This window comes from Rattus rattus, chromosome 3, assembly GCF_011064425.1.
Source record: "Rattus rattus isolate New Zealand chromosome 3, Rrattus_CSIRO_v1, whole genome shotgun sequence".
Taxonomy (NCBI): Eukaryota; Metazoa; Chordata; class Mammalia; order Rodentia; family Muridae; genus Rattus; species Rattus rattus.
Genome location: NC_046156.1, coordinates 98,941,156 through 98,958,270, shown reverse-complemented (window position 1 = coordinate 98,958,270; position 17,115 = coordinate 98,941,156). Strand labels below are relative to the sequence as shown.

The following is a 17,115-nucleotide window of genomic DNA, read 5'->3' as shown; positions in this document are numbered from 1 at the left end:
TAGCATGGTTTGGGAAACCTGAAACCTGACAGCCTACAGGACTATGTTTGGGTTTTGCTGTTTTGAAAGGGGAGATCAAATTGGTCACTATATAGTGACCTAGGAACTTATTCAGTGAGCTGCGCTGCTGCTTGGTCAATATTCAAGAAAGATATTTTTAGTAAAGCACACCCAAGCTCTGAAAGGACTTCAAATACATGCAGCTTGTATGTTGTTTGATCAAGGAGTAATAAATTATAAAGAAATCAGGGAAACAAAAGATCAGAGGAATAATAGACCCAGAAGACTGTCTTTGGCATTCTCTGCCATCTTCCCCTTCCTCTCCCCTTGTCTTTCTTGTCTTTAGAACAAGTTGTGGTTCCCATTTTCCATTTCTTCCAGAGAAACATATTATTGAAGAAGAAAGCTCAACACCCACTTCAAGAGAGCTAAATGTAGCAGATCAAAGAGAGAGAGAACGAGAGAGAGTGCGTGTTTCACACGTGTCTTAATGATTTCAAAGGCACAAGAACATTCTGTTAAAAGTGGGAATGCAGAATTACCTGGGGGAGTTTTAGGACTATGAGTTTGCACCTCAGCTATCAGTTGGTGTGTGACAGGTAGCACGTGTCACTAGAGTCCCCCACATGAGGCTTCTCAGCTGGGAGCCCAGATCCACCTCCTCTTGCCTGGAAAGAACCACATGTCTGCTGCCAGATCCCACCGCTCTGCACTTTTTTAAGCTCAGGGGAAAATGTCAATATCTTTCACACTGAGGAGAGACATCCCCAACGGGTCTTTGGTCTTTTGAAAGACAGAAGCAGAGAAAGCCCTTAGGAGGCCCAAGTTCTGGTCTATTCTTTATATCCTTTTGGACTTGTGGGTCCCCTCCATGGACAGCCTATCCGTCCATCTGTCAATATCCCACTCAGCCAGCTGCTCTCTTCCAGGGTGGAGACCTTTTCGATGCCATCACTTCCACTAGCAAATACACAGAGCGGGATGCCAGTGGGATGCTGTACAACCTGGCCAGTGCCATTAAATACCTGCACAGCCTGAACATCGTCCATCGTGACATCAAGCCAGAGAACCTGCTGGTAAGAGGAAAGCCATCCGCAGGCATCTTGACTCCCAAGCCCTCCCTAATGAATGAGCATGTCTGCCTTTTCTTTCTTTTTAACTGTTTGCCCCTTGGGCTCATTTCCACTGTGCTCAGTCTCTCTTTAAGGTGATCTGTGATAGCTCACATACCCTCAAGAGCACCAGACTTCTTAGTGAATACATTTCAGGCTCAAGCATGGGAACAAAGTTCTGAAAAACACAGGCTGGCTAGGATACAATAGTGACTGGGGTCATTTCCACAGCTGCACGTGTATTCTTCTACCATAAGAGAAAGAGACCCTTGTGTTTGGAGGGGAGGGCGCTCATGCATACGTCTGCATGTATGAACAGACATGGGCATGTTTGACAATGACTTGAGGTCCTTCTCTAGTGGTACATACAGTGCCTTCCTTTCTGGATTCCACCTTACTTTCTATGACAGAGTTTCTCACTGAAACCAGGACTCACCCTTACCAATTCAGCAAGTCCAGCTGAGCTACCAGGAGCAAATCCCCAGTTTCTGCCTGTCTTTGCCTACCCTGTTCTGGGATTGCAGGCATGTGTGACCAAACCTAGCTTTTATGTAGGTGCTGAGGATCCAAGCCCTTTACTTACCGAGCCATGTCCCCACCCACCAGAATTTCCTTTACTATCCTAGTTTTGCATCTAGGTGATACAGTCTAAAACCAAAGCAAACTGAACTGGAAGAAGTAGATATTATCACCTCAGTGCAAAAGCAATCATGAAGAAAACAGAACTTAGGACATAGCTAGTGGCTGGCACGTGGCTCAGTTGGTAAAGTGTTGACCTAGCATTCATGAAGTCAAGAGTTCTGGTCCAGTCCTGAATAAAACTGGGGGTTCTTGGTACAAGCCAGTAACGACAGCACTTGGTTGGTAGAAAAACAAGATGACCGTGTGTTGAAAGTCATCTTTGACTACATAGGGAGTTCAAGGCCAGCCTGGGCTATTTGACCTTGTCTAAACAAAACAAAGCCAAGGAAAGCCCTAAAGCCCTGGTGTCTTTCTTCTCTTTATACTCCTTTGCTTTGCTGTTTATAATTTCCTTGTCTGAGTTCTCCATGCCAACAAATGAGGGCCCTTCCCAGGCCTACTTGCTGCACAGGTAGTCTGGATGGAAGCAGAAATCAGGCAGGAGAAGCTACTGGGAAACATGGGGTAGCATAAATTTTACTGATTCTTCGGGCTAGAAACTTAATTATAAATAAAAGTGATTTTTCACCCATTCACCCCAAAATGATTTTTTTCTTTTTTTTTCTTTCTCTCCTTTTTTCCCTTTTCTGGGCATATTTAAAACACAGATTTCTGGTCATTAATGTAGCTCTACTGAATCAGAAATTGCTGTCTGGTGGCAGGGTGCAGAAATGCCCACTACAGGCAGCTGACTGAGCAGTCAGAATGCATGTGTGCTAAGCAGAGCACACACCTTTAATGCCAGCATCAGGGAGGCAGAGGCAGGGGGATCTCTGGGGGTTGAAGGCCAGCCTGGTCTACTTTGTGAGTTCTAGAACAGCCAGAGAAATATAGTGAGACTCTGTCTCAAAAATAAAATAAAGTAAATAAAATAAAATAAAATAAATAAAATATCTTAGCTCCTACTTCAGAAATGAAAGGTGATGAGGCCACTGTAGAGAATCACAGGTTCAGCCTTGCTTGAGGGGCCTTTTAAAATACCCAGTACCTTGTTTAAAACCCAGTCACCATAAGGAGTAACTCCTCCAATCCATAGGTCAAGAAACTGGGTACCTAGAATTTAAATGACTTGCCCAAGGTTATAAAATAATATACATGTAGAAAACTCAAGCTCTCAAATGAATTCTGACTCACAAAGCCCCCAGACTTCACTGCACTCTGAGTTAGGGGGAGACTAATCAAGAGCCACTATGGGCCAGGTCCCATGCCATGGAACTAGACACATTCCTTCATGGAGTTGACATTCAATCATCAAAGACGGGCATTCAAGAAATAAATATGCACACAATTAGCTCATTGCAATTACATTGGTAATCTTGTAGCCGCTGGCTCATGTAAGCCGCTGAGGTCAAATGGCAGAGGTCTGACTTAATTGCACCTCAAATTCCAAATCTCTGCAAACAGCCTAAACACTCTCTTCTGCATAGCTGCCTCCATGAACTGCAACAATTTTCTGTCATCCGCAGTCATTACTCCATTACTGCTGTATCCTGCTTCATGTAGCGGAGCCTCCTGGGAACGGGCTCACAAGTGGGGCTTTGTTAGTAACTTCTCTATGCTCCCAGCCCCAGTGATTAGACAATAAGGCTTCATTTCCCTCCACTGCACAGTCTTGAGGCATCCATTGTTTATCTGTTCCTTACCAGACCGTTATCTAGCTCTGTAAATACCTCCTATGATTAGACATCAGTGTGCTTTTATTTTGAAATTATAAATTTGCAGGGTATTTTTAAACACCCTGCTCATCGGAACATACTTTAACTTAAATGAAACATAGAGCATATATATATGCTCTTCTCTTTTTCTCCCCTGGATTTAAAGAAGTATATAAAAAAATCTGCAGCCAGTCATAATAGTTTTTTAATATGTAAACAAGAAACTAATAGATTCACTTGCTATTGTATGTTTGTGAGTTGGTATATTTTTGAGGGATAAGTCTATCACAGAATAAATATAAAACCAGAGTACATTTGGCAGGATGAAGATGACGTTTCTAATTACCCATGAGATCCTTCTTGATTTGAAATGCTATTCAACTTTCCATGGGAATAGGAGCACATAATGCTCACCCACTCGGAGTTTAGTCTGCAGGGTCTGCTCTGATGCTGTCTCATTTCGGAAACTTGAACAAGCTCTTTAATTTCTCCAAGCCTCCTTCTCAGGGATTTTATTGAGACAAAGAGATACAGAACAATCAGGTTCTTTGCTTTTTATTTCCCTTTTAGATGTAGCCAAAAAATTAAAACCACCTCACAGTACCATCCTACATGGGAAAAAGTCATATTTTTAATCTTTTATTGACGGTGCTTTCAAATTTCTACTATTCACCCAGATACTTTCTTTTTCTGTTTTGCAACAAAACATAGATCTATGAGATTATTTTGGGAAAAGTGTCGCAGTAAAGTTAGTATAAAAACTTGAATCTATTTACTCCCTACAAGAAAGCTTAGCAAATACAAATGCCTCACTCCACACTCTGCTTTACTCTTTCCTTGAGAGACCTCCAAATCCTCCTGGATTGTTACATTGGTAACAAGTCCTTCACTGGTTAGATGTATGATTAAGAGTTTTTAGTTAGCACAGGGATATATATGATATCTGTAATATATATACACATATATATATATCATTTTATGTAGTATAATTGGGTATACAGAATTCTGGGCCTATTTTACTTTTAAGTCTCACAGCACAAATATTAAAATGTAGCATAGTTTTAAAGCTCTGCACTGATTATGCAAATGACCGATTTAAGTGTTGCTAAGGTCGAGGTATTTCAGTGAGAAAGCATGGTCCCCCTATTGCAGTGTGTCCTGTCACACTGTAGGTGAGAACTGCCCAGGAAGAACACAACTTACAGATTTATTTTTTTTCATCAACTTTAACATTTTCCTCCAAGTCCTTCATGGGTTATCAGACCTGGTACATAATAATCAAATGGATGGGTGACAGACAGTGACAGAGTGGGCGAGACAAGCGTGAGAATGTGCAGTGCTTCATTAAAGAATGAAGGGCAGAGGGGCTCAGACCATTTCTCAACCCTCAGTCATGTAGAAATATCACCTTTGCTCCAGTACAAACCTGTCTGAGGGCAGAGCAGATACAGTAATTCCCCAGCCTCACTCCTGCATCGAGAGTAGTATGCATATACGCTACAAGACAGATTATGAGTAAAGGGACTATTTTAAATTCAAAAGCTATGAAATCTATTTCTTGGACATGATAGGGCCATTGCATCACTGCGCACACAGTGGCTGGGACTCCATGCACAAGATCTGCACCGGACCAAGCCAGCCAAAATCCCAGCATGCAATGGGCTCGTGAGATCCATCCCTACCTTAGGAGCTTTGGGCAGTCGGTGACTGCTTGCGTAAACAACCAGTTTTCTTTGGTGATGTAGGTCCTGGGAAGTCAAATGCACCGGTAGACTTTACCCCACACCCATGCACTGCAGGTATCAGTAAGTGGACTCCATAGGTTTTCAGAAAAGAACACATGAAGTTGGCGGGGGAAAGTAGGGGTTAGGTAGGGGAAAAATTTAAAGAAGAGGTGATAGGAGGTGGGTTTGGTCAAAACACATTATGTACGTGTATGAAATTGTCAAACAATAAAAAAAAATTTTTTAATGGAAAAGAACCTAAAGCATGAAGTTCTTAGGAGTGTCCAGCAGATGGCAAAAAGCCTTGGCAACAGAACACATCACTCACACCTACCTTCTGTCTCTTCCAGAAGTGACGGGTCTTTAAAAAACTACATAGAGAAGTCATCTCATAAAATTTAGTCTTTATTGGCAAAAATATAACTAAATCAATGTTTTTATTAGGCTGTAAAGTAAACAGATTATTTTTTTAATGTACAAGCTTAAAACCATTTTTTTCTTCCTAACTCCATAGTTTTCCTGAGAATCTGCCTCTCTTGGTAGGGAACTCTCTCTCTCTCAGACGCCCCTGCCTGAATGCCCAGCCCCACAATCCCCGTCTCACTGTACTCAATAGATCACTCATCCTTGGTCAGGGTCCATTGTACTTTGTGACCTTAGGTTCCATTCAAGACAACACTAGACTCAAGAGGTAAGTCCCCAGATAAATCCATTTAGATGTGAGATTCTTACCAGATTCTTGGCACTGTTAAGAGACAGGGAGTACAGTGAGAGACACCCTCGAGGCCATGGACAAAATGACTTTCGTTTATAGTCATCTGACTTTCCTAATATTTTTTTTCCACAATGATATATGAGCTATTAATTGTGTGACCAAAACATAATGAATTTTTTTTAGAATTGCTGTAATATTAACTTCCCTTGGTTTGGGCAAATATGCTGTTCCTAGGATCTGGAATGTGCCCCTGCAGCTGCATGGACCCTGTGTTAGATAACTTCATGATGATTTTAAATTGGGAGTGAGAGTCGGGTTTCCTGGGGTTTCCGTTCACATCTTTCTCTTCCCGGGTACCACCCGTGACATGCTTAAACAACAGATTTTATTTCTCTTAATATTGAAATCTATCCCGTTGCTTACTGCTGCCTGGCCTATATCAAGCTGTTATCAACTTCATTATTTTGCTTAACTTGTGGTTTCTGAAATATTTGGCATGAGGAAATATTTTTTTAACTTGCATTAGCCCCAAGAAGTTTAACATAGTAAGATTGCAGCTATAAACTGCATTTTGCAAAATAATTCCCCACTTAAGTGTTATTCTCCTTTCTTTCTTAAGGATTAAAGATTTAAATTCAACCCACTTCTTAAGAAGCATTGTGAGGGCTTTACCCCCCCCCCAATTGCCATGGCTTTTTGGGGGATTATCCTCTTTTTAAAGTGACTCCATATATAATAAAAGGTAAACTGACCCCTTCTCACAGCTTTGTCCATTTCACGCCACTTTGTCAAGTCTATTTGGCGAGATCATTGTTAGCTCCTACTGAGCCCCTCTGTGAAAACTATTTCCGTGGTGACGAGCAGTCCCTGGGCCACTCTTTCAGCAGGGCCAGCCTTGGGTTTGCAGTAAGTCTGAGAACTGTGCGGAGTCTGACACATCTGTTTTACTAGTCAGCTTTTCCTCCCCCTGTAAGAAAATCTCAGAAACCACTTGACCAGGCTCAGGTTATCTGAGAATTTTCATATTTTATGGTCACTGCTGCAGTTTTATGAGTATATATTAATTTTTTTTTTCAAAAAACTTTTCCAAATGGTCTCAGCTTCCCATCCAAGGGGAGCCAGCACATGCACAGCTCTCGCCTGTTCAGCAAGGCACAGGCAGCGCAAGACTCCAGATTACACAAAAGGACACACACACACATGCATACACACACACATACACACACACATGCATACACACACATACACACACACATACACACACACATGCATACACACACATACACACACACATACACACACACACACATACACACACATACACACACACAAACCACTTTTAAAAACAAACACCAGCACCCTCCAAATCTATATGCTGAACTTGCAGTATATTGATCCCCAATAGGGCATGTCCTCAACTTCTAATTGAAACCTTTCTCATAATCGTTGTCATTTGACACATTTAGTCTGTCAAGTCGTGAGATGTCTTTATGGCCATATAATAAACCCAAGAGAACAACTTCTCTGACTGTAGCCATCTGCAATGATCACAAGGCTAGCTTACAAAACACTGACAGTCTTTATGGTAATAGGATACATATGGCAGCCCACAATTATGTGTAGCTGCATTCAATTAGTGTTGTACAATTACACAGTTTTATTGCTTAGTTAAAACAGTGAGAGCACTACATGCTGGGTAATTTGCACTAATCCCCATCTTTTTAATAGCCCCTCGGTGTTTAAAATGTGGGGGAACAGCTATGGTATTTAAGGGGCCTGGGATGAACATTAAATTATACCTCATGTTGCGAACTCCTTGACTGACAATTAATGTGCTCCCACTAAACGTGTGGGTCATGTTTTATAGAGGCTTTAACATACAGTAGTGGCAAAACGCTCTCCCTCCGCCAGAACCCAGCTCAGTGAGTTTGGGTGTCGGGGCCTATACTTACAGCCTAATAACAGTTGGGAAAAATGGCGGAGATTTGAAGAGCTGCACAAACAAAACCTCAGAATCCAGGCTGAGAGCTGTCGTTGTTGTTGTTGTTGTTGTTGTTTTTAAATAAGTTTGTATTTTATTTTGTGACGCTCATGAGCAACTTTAAAATTGTATTTCTAAGCATGTGTGTTCAGACGAGCCATGGGGGCCAGAAGAGGGTGTCACATCCCTGGGAGCTGGAGTTACAAGTTTTAACCACAAGATATGTGTGCTAGGAACTGAACTTGGGTCCTCTGGGAAAACAGAAAGTGCTTTTAATGACTGAGCCATTTCTCCAACCCTGGGACTTGCATCTTAAATGAGAATTTGTGATCAACTTTCATGCTTTCTAACTTTTAATTAAAATCTTGGTTCCACGTGACTTTAAAGCTGCCCTGGAAATATTGTGCAAAGATAGTTTTAGGAATGTGTACGGTGCACATAAGCACACATGCACCACAAACAAACAAAAAGCAAGTATTATTTACATGCACGAGTTGCCTCACTGGCTCACGGGCCTGCCCACAGTGTCTGCAGTGAGAGGTAAGGATGAGGGTCCTATGGTTAACACCCACACCCCTGATGAGCCCCATTTGTTAGAGGGCACCGTACTCTGTGTAAGAAAGGAGAGCTCCCATGGAAGAGAACAAACTGGCATATCCTCCTCCTTCAACCACAGTGTTGACAGGGAAAAGCCCTGAAGCAGCCTTTTTCCTGCCCTGCCCAGCAATAAGTTAAACAGAATTCCAAACTAGAGACCCAGGCATATATTCACTCACCTGCAAAAACGTTTTGTTGAAGCATTTGCAGAGGGCTCGTGTCTTGAAAGGTTTTCGGTTACATGGGCGTGGCCTTTGTCTCTAAGCTCTTTGTATGTAACGGCCTTCACATAACTCGAGTTTCTTTACACCCATGAAAATTCTATCACACAATTTCCAAATATTGGAAAAAGTTGGGGAGGGTGTTGCACATGTATGTGACTGAAGAAGTAAGAAAGGAATGCACAGTTATAGTTTCAATATCTTTAAATGCCATTTAGGGAAGTATTGATATTTTAAAGGATAACTCGATTATTTTATGCAGCCTTTTGTAGTTTCTTTTTCTTTTGCCTGTTGGCCTTTTGCCATGCTGAGGGTTGAACCCTGGTCCTTACATTTTCCTTGCCTTGGACTATATCGTTCATCCATATTAAATATAATTTATATGTGGTTAGACAGAATTCCTATTAAAATGGCAATCATTAGTAACTCCCTTCCCGTGAGGAAGTTACAGGGTCATATTTAGAACCACAACAGGCCTCTGGTGACTGGGTCCTCCAACATCTGGTTTTGTCAAACTTTTGAATAACGTTCGGTGATACAGATACTGTGTTTAGGGGTGGGAAGCTTCCTGTATAAATGGGGCTGAATATATCAAACTCTGCTCTGCCTCACAAAGTACACGTCCTGAATGCTCAGACCCCACGGAACATCAAAGCAAGAGGGCGTTTTGCAATTTAGAAAAGTTATTGATACCAAAATGGAATTCAGGAGGTAAACAGCTCTGGTCTACATGGGAAATGAACTAGACAGCCAATCTCCACATTCCCATCTCAGATTTCCTTTCATGAAAAACATTTGCTTATTGTTTGCATGAACAGAATGGCAGGCACGATAAAGTTTAAGCTGGCTAGAGAACATTTAGGCTGAGGACAGTACAGCCTTTCACAGCGCTGGTGCCTCAAAAATACTAAAACTTGCACAGTTGCTCCATTAAGTAGACAAGAGAGTCCTCCACCCCAGAGGACAACTGGACACGTGGCTGCTTTTGCCCTAGCAGTCCAACCGCAAGTCTAAGACTTTGGATACCTACCCAAGGGCAACCCAAACTTGATGAGGATCAGAACCCTAGAGACAATGAGTCCACATTATGAGTGCGCACAGATGGAGACAAATCATTTCCATGCAGAAAAAAAACCCAGTCTCTACAGAGAAGTAGATCGGCCTTTGCCAAAACAGTCATCTCCAATTGGTCATTGCCGATGCTGCAGCCGAGCTGGCCAAGCATCTGCCCGAATGCTTCAATGGTATGCAAAAGCAGAATGATGCAGCACGCACAGTAGCGGTGCTCCTGATACTTGGAGATGCGTCTTCCTGTGCAAGGGGCCCGTCCAGCTTCAGCAAGTAGCAGAGATCATAAGCTGATAATGGGGGGGCATGCAAACCTCGACTTGCTGGGGAAATTATTTTGATAAATGTGGAAAACTTAACCATTTCTTTGGAGGATCTCTTGCAATCTGGAAACAGGGTTGTATTGTGACAGTCTTCATCTTATGGATTTCAGGATAGGGCACCTGCAGAATTCTGCATGCCCTTTTGTCCTTTGAAATCAATGAAGTTGTCCGGGCTGCTTTTAAAAGCATAGGCTTTCGGGTTGGTCTCAGGCTAGCATTAATGGAGCTTTCGTATTTGCCTGAGAGTCATAAGACTGCTTGTTTGCCTTGTTGGGTAGAAGATTGGAGACCCGCTGCCTTAATAAAGAAAGCTGACCGAGTGCTAATTCCACACTCAATAAATCTTTCCGAATTGCCACAGGTGACATGAAATATTAACATGCTTTTCAATTATTAATAGAAATATAAATAGATCTTGTTGGAAGTCCGGGGCACTAAAAATAAAGAATTTTAATATCCATGTGAATGTTTTGTTCTATTACTGAAGGGTGGCATGATTAAATAGTCTCTCATGTGGAAATGAAGTAACTATTTTCATGACTGGTAGATTTGAAGCTAGAGGCTTTCTGAGCTGCTTTTTGTGGAAACCATCAAATGCAGATAAGCAAAGGGAGAAATGACAGCACTGTGCTATTTCAGAGTTTGGTCCTCATGTGTATTTTTAATGGACATGCTCTACAAACCACCCTGCAGCCCTTCACTTCCCAAGTATAATCCAATAAATATGACCCTACATTCCCATTTCGATTTGTTCTACATTTACTTACTTTGTGTGTGTGTGTGAGTGTGTGTATAAGTGTGTGTGTGTGTGAGTGTGTGTGGGTGAGTATTTGTGTGTGTGAAAGTGTATGTTTGTGTGAGTGTATGTGTGCCTGTGAACGAGTATGTGTATGTATTTGTCTGTGTGAAAGTTTATGTTTGTGTGTGTGAGTGTATGTTTGCATGTGAAAGAGTGTGTGTGTGTGTGTGAGTGAGTGTGTGTGTATTTGTGTGTGTGAAAGTGTGTGTTTGTGTGTGTGTGTGTGTGTGTGTGTGTGTGTGTGTGCGCGCACCATACAGGTCCTGGGATGACGCTTATGTCATCAGGCTTGGTGGCAAGCACCTTTGCCCACCGAGTCATCTCCCCAGCCCCGACATCGCCATTTTCGTGAGCATCTACATCCTACTGCATGAACACCCCCGTTGTTTGACCAGCACATTTCCACTTGCCATTCCTTCATTGCTTCTAATGTTGAAATGAACCCAGGATGTGCTCCTGGATGCTGCCCTTGCACAATTGCCTGGGCTTCCGTTGCTTCATTTACATTAAACGTAAACTGCAGTGCTCTTGGCTTTATGACCCTTAAGCCTTTTAACGTTTCTTTCAGGTGTATGAGCACCAGGACGGCAGTAAGTCACTCAAGTTGGGTGACTTTGGTCTGGCCACAATTGTCGACGGCCCCCTGTACACAGTCTGTGGCACCCCAACTTATGTGGCTCCAGAAATCATTGCAGAGACTGGGTGAGTGCTCCCCTGGACTTTAGGGCTCGCAAAAGAATATGAATCATTAAAGAGCTGTCCCACTTGAGCAGAATCCGCCCCCTCTCTTCCCCTCCTCCCTCCTTTACTCTTACCTGTTCAGCCAATTTCCTCTGTCTTTCAATGCCAATGACTGTCATTTTGATTAAAGCTCATGTTTGTTAAAGGTAAAACAGCTATTAACCATAAAATTTCTAATAAATGTCCAGATAAGTGGACAAACACACGGCAGTAGTAATTAAACCAGTTAATGCAGTAGGACACTGCCTTATCCTGTAATAAAGTCGCCTTGGTCATTTTTCCCAGCTAGCTCTATGTCCTGACCCTATTTTAGTCACCTTAGAGAGAGTGAGCACTATTACTCCTCTAGGGGAAACAAACATCTGAGCCTCTGAGGACTGGCCACTGGGTTTTTGCTGGTGTTTGTGCAGAGTGAAATGAATGTCAGTCTCTGCCTCAGATGGGAAGGGCTGTTGTGTAGCTACTGGGAACCGAACGTGGAAACCTCTGCAAAGAAGCCATAGCTTTCAACCGCTGGGCCCCAACCTTTCAGTGCTAGGTTGCTTTGTTTCCCTTTTGCAGAGATAATTTTTAGGTGATGTCATTTTTATTTAACTTTTACGCGTGATCTTAGCCAAAAGGTGAAGAAGCAATTTACATAACTTTTAAAAAGTTAAAATATATTATGTTCCCCCTTCCCCTTCTTCTTTCCAGCCCCTCTCATTCTCCCATCCCCTCTGCAATTAATGGCTCTATTTTGTTGTTATTATCACACACACACACACACACACACACACACACACACACACACACACACACACCCATCCCTCGGGAAGACTCATTCTCCTCTCAGATTTCCGTATTCTCAGTTACCTATGGTTCTTTGTCTACAGCTGGAACCAACATACAATTTGTCTCCCATACGAAACATCTGTTTCCCATTGTCCAGGTCTCATTTAGGTGGCCCTATTGTTGAGGGATCATGGGTGAAGCCTCCTGGTCAAAATCTAGGAGACTCACATAGCAGATTTCCTGGACCTCTGGCTCTTACAATTTTTCTCCTTCTTTCACGACGTTACCTGAGCTTTGGGTGCATGATTTGTCTAAGAATCCATTAGATCTGGTCATCCCATGACCTGCTGTTCCATTCACGTTGGCCAGTTGTGATTTTCTGCACTGGTCTCTGTCTCCGTTGCAAGGAGAAATGTCTGCGATGAGAGGTAGACATAAGGACAAGTAATTAGAACGCAGTTAGGAATTGTTCTGACTTAGTTAAGTGGCAGTAATGGGTTCTCTCCATGGCTTCACTAGCCCTAGGTAGCTGGCATGATTTCTATCCTGTTGATCAGGACTTAAATCCAATTAAAGAGCTGCTGGTCACCACTAAGGTAGGAGTGCCACCGCTGCACCGGACAAGCTGATCATGGCTGTGGTTCATGGGCATCGCAGCCGGGTGGAGCTGTTGGTCACCTACCTCCTTTGGCAGCTTGTATAGCATGTCCTGCTGTGAGGACAGCACTCTCTGGTAGTCTGAGTCTAGTTGTCAGATTTTATAAAGGTTTGTTTGGTCTCATTGGGCTTGTAGTAGAAGAGTCGTGCATTTTAGCTGCATAATTTGTCCTGGCTTACTTTGCTAACTATAACATCACTTTTTTTTTTCAGATATGGCCTCAAGGTGGACATCTGGGCAGCTGGCGTGATCACTTATATCCTGTTGTGTGGTTTCCCCCCATTCCGTGGGTACGAGCAGCAATCTTTTATTCAGCACCAACAAATCACATCCCTATTCTCTGAGTGATCTATCTGCCCTTCTCACACAGCACAGCCTGCAGCAGCAGGGACCTCAAGAGCCCCGCTTGGGATTCCCATTCTTATTTTCCATAATGTGGGCTAATTTGCATGCTTTCCATAAATCTTCCTCACATATTCTTCAACCTTATTCTTTGTTAATTTGCCAAAATGGTCTCATTTTCAGAGGCTTTTAAAAAGTACACTACGCACCTTTAAGGGTACAGGGTGGCTCTGATGCACAAAATGGCAGGAGGTGTGATGAGCAGGCATTCAGCTACGCTTCTCTTGTTGTTTGTCTGCACAGAAGTGGGGATGACCAGGAGGTGCTTTTTGACCAGATCTTGATGGGCCAAGTGGACTTTCCATCTCCGTATTGGGACAATGTGTCAGATTCTGCTAAGGTAGGGGTCTGTTGCTTCCCTGTTCCTTGGATCCTGGTGCTGTAATCAAAGTGTTGACTCTCATTAAATCAGCGTATACAAAGAGACTAGACACAAGTGTGACGTCAGGGCACATGTAGGTAGAATTACTGGGTGTCCCAAGATTTTACAGGCCTCAGGGCTCAATCGTTCCAAAAACTGCTTGTCCTGGAGCCATCATCCTATTGCCACTCCTTAGCATTTCAGATTTCTACACAGAATTATTGTTTGCCCTGCGTTGATTTTGATTTAATGTCACCCTCTCAGTGAAGCCACTACTGGCCACTGTTTTCAACTGTCGCCCTTAACTTTTACCTGACTCACCTAATCCTCCTCACCTTGTCCCCCTGGCCTTGTCCTCCTCCTCTACTTTTCTACCACAGGTGTTCTTGGTCGCAAAAAAAACAAAACAAACAAATGAAAAACCAGAAGATGAGCCCTCATGTCTCTCCTTCGTTATCATATAACTGTTCACCTATATCCTCTACCTAAATAAACATATGTAGGTAGGAAATCAAATCTCATTTATGCAATTAATTTCCAAACTCTCCCACTGGAATGACAATTCTCTGAAGGCTAGAAGTTTTGTCCATTTTTACAAATCTATTTTATGCATGTGTGTGTTTGCCTGGAATTGGATTTGTGGATGCTGGGAACTGAACCCGGGTCCTCTGTAAGAGCGGCCAATGCTCTTAACTCCTGAGCCACCTCTCCAGCCCCTGACTTTTGCCCATTTAGTTGCCATATCATCAATTACTACATCATGGGATGTCCTGTGCACATCAGTACACATCCAGTGGTCCAACGCATTAGGTAAATGAGCCTTGTATAAATAAGCGAATTAAGTGGCTGGAGAGATGACTCGGCGGTTAAGAGCACTGACCGCTCTTCCAGAGGTCCTGAGTTCAGATCCCAGCAATCACATGGTGGCTCACAACCATCTGTAATGGGATCTGATGCCCTCTTCTGGTGTGTCTGAAGACAGCTACAGTATACTCATATACATAAAATAAATAAAATAAGTGAATTAAGTGACTGATTAATCTGAGGGAAGAGAGCCCAGCCTCAATCTTTGTTGAGATGATCAAAAGGACTTCATGGAGATGCCATCATTCACGTCCATCCATATAGGAAGGCTAGACTTCAGATGGGGCTTCTGTAGGGATGGTGGGGAGTGCTGCACGGCAGACAAGCTACGGAATAGCCTGGACCTGCATGTGAAAATTGAGCAAAGTGGTAACTTTGCGCACGTATATCATATTTTTAAACAGTATCTCTGCATCTAAAAATGGATACCTATTGCTGGTATTCTAAAAATGGATATTTATAGCTGGGATATTAGAGACCCGTGGTGGGGCGGACATTTTCATCACTTTCTGATGTCGGTAGATTGAACAGTCCTAATTTTAAAATTTCCGAATCCAAATGCAACAAAATCTGAAACTTGAGTGTCAACACATGTCATCCCAAATAGACAGTTCTGCACCTGTGACAGATTGGAGTCGAAGGCAGGCATGCCAAAAATACCATGGACAGGTATTTACATAAGATGCATATGAAATAGCTCAGTCTTGTGTTTTGATTTGTGTTCTATCCTCAAGATACCGTCACGTGCCTGCAAATACTGAAAAACTGAAACAAAAATCCAAACCCAACAGTGCTGACTTAAAATGCTTGAAAATTCAATGTTCAAAACTTGATTATTATCTGGTCATTCAGTGCATATGCCTTTCTCTCTGTGTGTCTCTGTGTCTCTGTGTCTGTCTCTGTCTCTCTCTCTTTCTCTTTCTTTACTTGAAGTTTCATTTAAAACTCTTCTCCCTGAGCTCTGTGGACATTAAGTGATGCTTGCTGGACATGGGCCTCTCATCTTGTTCTACTGTGCCCACCCTTGGACTTAGGGAAATATCAGTCCTTGAGAGAAGTGTAAAAGGCAGGCCCCACAGTGACAGATCTGCAGGACAAGCAAAGGTTTCTCATGTATAAATATACTCTCACGATGTAGCTCAAGCTGGCTCCAGCTAGACTACTCCTAGCTTAGACTTCTGAATGCAGATATGTAGCGACACCCCAACATAGCCCTTCAGGAATACCTCAGTTCCTCCAGTCAGCACTCTATAGCCTGAGAGCTTGACCAACTGCATAAATCCCAAAAAAAAAACCGTTCTCTCTCTCTCTCTCTCCCTCTCCCTCTCCCTCTCTCTCTCTCTCTCTCTCTCTCTCTCTCTCTCTCTCTCTCTCTCTCTCACACACACACACACACATACACACACACACACACACACACATTCCCCGAGGTTAGGAAATGCTAAAGAAAGTGAAGGCAGACCTATATCAACAGGCATCCCATGTGGAACATAGGGAACCAGATACCACATATCCCCATTTGTAATCCAAAGTGGACGGGATGCACGGCAAAGTCATTGCTCCACTCAAACCCATATCTCCAGAAAATGTTTTTCCTACTTCACCAACTAGCTTTGGAAATTTCTCCTCCATACCTTTTCTTTCTTTTTTCTTTTTTTCTTTTCATCTTTATTAACTTTGGTATTTCTTATTTATATTTCGATTGTTATTCCCCTTCCCTGTTTCAGGGCCAACATCCCCCAGCCCCTCCCCCTCCCTTTCTCTATGTGTGTTCCCCTCCCCATCCTCCCCCCATTACTGCTCTCCCCCCAACAATCACATTCACTGGGGGTTCAGTCTTGGCAGGACCAAGGGCTTCCCCTGCCACTGATGCTCTTACATACCTTTCCTTTAGTCCTGAATATGCTGCCTGAAAATTTGGGTAAGGATCCATTTTCCCTTCAGTCTGTCAAACCAGAACTTTAAAGTATCTTTTGAAAAGTTTTATTTGTTTTTATTTCATACCTATGTTTTGTCTGTGTGCGTAAACGACTCATGTGTGCAGTGCCTACAGAGGTCGGAAGAGGGCGCTGGAGCCCCTGGGACTGGAGTTACAGGTGGTTGTGAGCCTTCATGTGGGTGGTGGGAACTGAACCCAGGTCCTCTGGATGCACAGCCAGTGCTCTTACCCACTGAGCCACCTCTCCAGCTCCAAATGTGTTGTTTGTTTTTAATGTGACTTCTAAGCAACTAAGGAATCTGGCTTTAAGCTAAAGCATCCTAATGAAAGACTGGATCGCTTACTATTTAACATGAGCAATTTCTTTGCATCTGAAAGTATTTCATGAAATTTACTTAAATATTTATCAATATAAATATATCAAGTAATTTTTCTAACCTGCACAAAAATACATCAAGTAAATATCAACGTAAAGAAGAGGTATATTTGTGTCCCAAATTCGA

At 42.7% G+C, this 17,115-nt stretch overlaps 1 protein-coding gene across 11 annotated transcripts in view; it reads left to right on the top strand.

The window, feature by feature from the left end:
- Dclk1 (doublecortin like kinase 1) overlaps positions 1-17,115 on the top strand; it is a 288,806-nt gene that overhangs the window by 239,199 nt on the left and 32,492 nt on the right. For all 11 annotated transcript variants that reach the window (XM_032898371.1, XM_032898374.1, XM_032898373.1 and 8 more), the window contains 4 exons: positions 930-1,076; positions 11,445-11,578; positions 13,259-13,336; positions 13,692-13,788. In XM_032898371.1, coding sequence (XP_032754262.1) covers positions 930-1,076; positions 11,445-11,578; positions 13,259-13,336; positions 13,692-13,788 — 456 coding nt within the window. The remainder of the gene's footprint in view (positions 1-929; positions 1,077-11,444; positions 11,579-13,258; positions 13,337-13,691; positions 13,789-17,115) is intronic.